This window comes from Monopterus albus, unplaced genomic scaffold, assembly GCF_001952655.1.
Source record: "Monopterus albus unplaced genomic scaffold, M_albus_1.0 scaffold113.1, whole genome shotgun sequence".
Lineage (NCBI taxonomy): Eukaryota > Metazoa > Chordata > Actinopteri > Synbranchiformes > Synbranchidae > Monopterus > Monopterus albus.
This window is the reverse complement of record NW_018127993.1, coordinates 844,920-848,486: the sequence shown is the minus strand read 5'-3', so window position 1 is coordinate 848,486 and position 3,567 is coordinate 844,920. Positions and strand designations below refer to the sequence as shown.

Here is a 3,567-nt window from a genome sequence, read left to right as displayed (position 1 = left end):
GCTTGCCATAGTGTGTGTGTATATATATATATATAAAATAAATGTGTGTGTGTGTGTGTATATCTTACCTGTGCACTCACACTGAAGAAATCAGTTTTGTCCACAAGCATTTGGCTGTGTGAACTGGGCGTTGCTAAGTTTACTAAAGGAGCCTGTTTACGTGATGTTTAGAAGTTCAGGTTCCTTTAGAAACAATAACCAGTTTGCTTAAAAGAAGAGGCAGGTGTTATTCAGCATTTTTATAACTTTTCAAAACCATCAGTGTTTTAACTTTAACAGTCTTTGACTTTCAGTGTGTATTGTTTCAAACAAGGCCATTTGAGTCAGGTCTCCCCCTTGGCTGCATTGCATTACTTATTTTTCAATTTCAGTTCGGAAGACTCCATCAAATTTGATGAAGCTTTTCAAAATGAAGATGGTAACAGATTTTTAGAGAGAAGACAGCCCCTGTACTGGGACTTCGAAGTCATCTGTTAATCAAAGAAAGCTATAATTATGTTAGTTGTGCTGCAGTTTCTTCATTTTTCAATTTGTATGCCCAGCTTTGCCAAGAGTTGCCTGACTATATCCATTCTAAAATTCTTGACATGAGAATTGTGGTGATGGCTGCTGTTGTAATAGTTTCCCCCCCTCCCTATGGACATATTTGGTAATAAATATGAGATCTACCAGTAATGTCTTGCACAGATGATGTTATCAAACTTGCCAGCTTGAGGCATCAGCTGTGTGTATTGGACGAATGTGAGAGCAGAATCCTCTACTCTCCCCACCCCTGACTCCCCAACTGTGCTGAAACCAACTGGTCCAGGAATTGCATGCCAGACTTGTGGAGAGTCCCAGAGACCCCCACTTTGCTCCATGTCCAAGTAAGAAGAAAAAAAAAAAAAAAGAATTTGGCATCGAAATATACTCTCCTGTACTCATGATACAGAAGCAAAAAATTCTCCTTTTCTTGGCCAGATTCACTGGGGAATCAGGGTGGGGGTGGATTGCAAAGAGGTGGTGGGAAGGATAGAGTTTCAGAGTTTGCTTTTAAAGGTCCCCCCACGCGCACACACAGTCCTGATGGCCTGTTGTGCAGGTTGAAACATTCCAGTGTCGGCTTGATGCAAAAATGAAATGAAGGAAATGAAAAGAGAAAGGGATGGAGGGGTGGAAAGTCCCCTTCAGCTGGCTTTGGGCACCCCACTGTAAGTATGGGATGGATGTGGCTGACAGGACTCCCCAGAAATAGACTCGGTATTGTTCTCTCTGAGAGGTTTTGAGGTTTTGGATCAAAAAGGATATTCGGTGAAGTAAAAAGAGCAACTGTGAGACATCATTGAGCAAATGATTTCAAACTGATGCTGTGAGTCAGGACCCAGTTTTATAAAGATTTTATACATTTTCAACCAATGACAATGAAGATTATTATTACCTGATGGATTTCTGCAACATGAAGGATTGTCACTCTGGGTTAAACGAGACTAAGAACTACATCTACACTAGCAGCTCCAAGGTTGTACTTGCATATTGATGCTTAACACTTTAATTTACATGCCCACTATTTCCAAATAATTTCATGAAAGTTTTCTGTAAAGAACCATGTGGTTTGCTACTAATTATAGAAAAATATAGATTTTTTTTTATTAGTCCACTGAGTTGTGTTGTTTAACTTCCATATGAATCTTCATGAAAGAAGTTTAATTTAAACCTCAATTAATATTTGTTACTTATTTATTATTTGAACCGTTATTCGTCATTTATATTGAACTGCACGGTTGTTTGTAGACAGTTTTCACACTTTGCATGTGTAGTTCATCTTCTCTCCTCTGAATAAAAGCCTCAAGTTTGTTAGCATTTGGAAATAATTAGAAGTCTACCTATAGGTCACTCTGTGTTTTTTTTTTTTTTTTTTTTTTTTTTTTTTTTTTTTTTTTAACCTATAACTAGTCCCAAATTATATAGTTCTTTTCAGGAAACTTCTTAGGAAATTATTTATAAATAAATTGGAATTTACTGACCTTTAAAATTAAGTGTTATCGATTTAACTACCTTATTTACGATCTTAACTCGGCATGTTGGTATGCTAATATTTGCTACAGTAAGTAGCACTGGACACAAGGTACGTCTGAGGCGGATGGAAATATTAGTTTTAGTGTGACACTATAAAAAATTGAGTTAAAAAACTAACTTTGGCATAAAAAAATGCAAAAACTTTTGGACTCAACTTTTTAGGCAGATTAAATACAGGTCACTTCCAACGGCCTCCCGGCATTGATACACTCAATATTGATTAGTAAAAAAGGCGAGTATTATCAACCGAGTCTTCTGTTGTCCCATTGACATAAACAGGAGGCGGCCTCATTAAAAAGATTGTGCTTTGAGGGTGGGTCTGCAAAATTTCCACATATTTGGACTGTGGTACCATGGAAAGTCAAATGCAATTACTGACCTCCTCGCTTTCATCTGCTCTGTGAAGAGGGTTGGCACAGAGGGTTGGCACAGAGGTTCATTCACAGCAGGACCAGGTCTGGTGAAATTCTCATGCATTGGAGTCTTCATCCGTTACACTGAGGTTCGGTGAATTGGAAATCTCTTTGAAAAATTTGTCTTTCAGCATACTCGTTAGATTTTGAATACCCTTGGAGAAAGCTCTGATCTGTCTCACAGTTCCCTCAGAGTCCTCCATCTATTCTAGCTTGTCGAGATCATCCTCGTAGATTTGGAGCTCGAAGCCCTTCTGGAAGCTTCTTCCCTTTGGCATCTCCACATCCATTGGACACACATACTCCTCACTCTCATCCTGCCTTTTCTTCCTTAGACTACCAAAGTTGCCAAGTGACAGTTTCTTTGGCTTGACCTTGGTAGTGGCAGTAAGCAGAATGTAGTCTGGGTTTTCAAGGCACTCCTGTTTAAGCTGCTGGGCCTCTGAGCCTATGAGCAGGCTGAAATGTGTGGCGAGGTGACGACGCAGCAGAGTTTTATTGGGAGGAATGTTCAGCAGCAGGGCCATGGTCTCCACGTTGAACCGTGGCTCCAGAACCATCAGGCCTCCATGCACACCGTTACTGTTTGGGCACCAAACAATTAGCAGACAACACTCATGGATGGTGTGGTTGTAGGCGATCTGCGACTGTAACTCATCCATTTTGTTTGTGAGGAGCATAGATGGTAATGGAGGTTTGTGCAGTTTCTTCTTCAGTTGAGTTAGCAAGCCCCCTCTGCAGCCCCGCTTTTGTTTCCTCTCCCTGCGCCGTCTCCGTCACTTGCTTGGCCCGACAGCAATCCACGGTGCTCCTGGAGGTCTCACTAACTCCAATGGACTATTGTTGGTCTTTATATAAGCATAAGTCACCTCAGTATTGACCTGCATTCCTATGCCTATCAGATCTTCTCGACTGTAGGTTATTCCGTAGCAAGATAAGAGCAAAAAACAAGTCCAAAAAAGAATAAAAGCACAAAAGGGTGCTCAGTTGCGGGTAGCGACCAGCGTGCAAAGGGAGCATCAACACCATTGTTGACTCGCTGAAGGTCATGAGACCAACCCAGTCTGGGTCCTGCTGTGGCTCGCACTCTTCCCCCCCT

The 3,567-nt window shown here is 41.0% G+C and overlaps 2 protein-coding genes across 2 annotated transcripts in view; one reads left to right on the top strand and one right to left on the bottom strand.

Moving 5' to 3' along the window:
- LOC109966524 (adhesion G protein-coupled receptor L3) overlaps positions 1-3,567 on the top strand; it is a 202,435-nt gene that overhangs the window by 41,102 nt on the left and 157,766 nt on the right.
- Positions 2,479-3,567, bottom strand: part of LOC109966548 (liprin-beta-1-like) — a 2,878-nt gene continuing 1,789 nt past the window's right edge. Inside the window, 2 exon segments of the mRNA XM_020611457.1 lie at positions 2,479-3,050; positions 3,442-3,565. Of these exon segments, the coding sequence (XP_020467113.1) occupies positions 2,525-3,050; positions 3,442-3,565 (650 nt within the window). The 3' untranslated portion in view covers positions 2,479-2,524.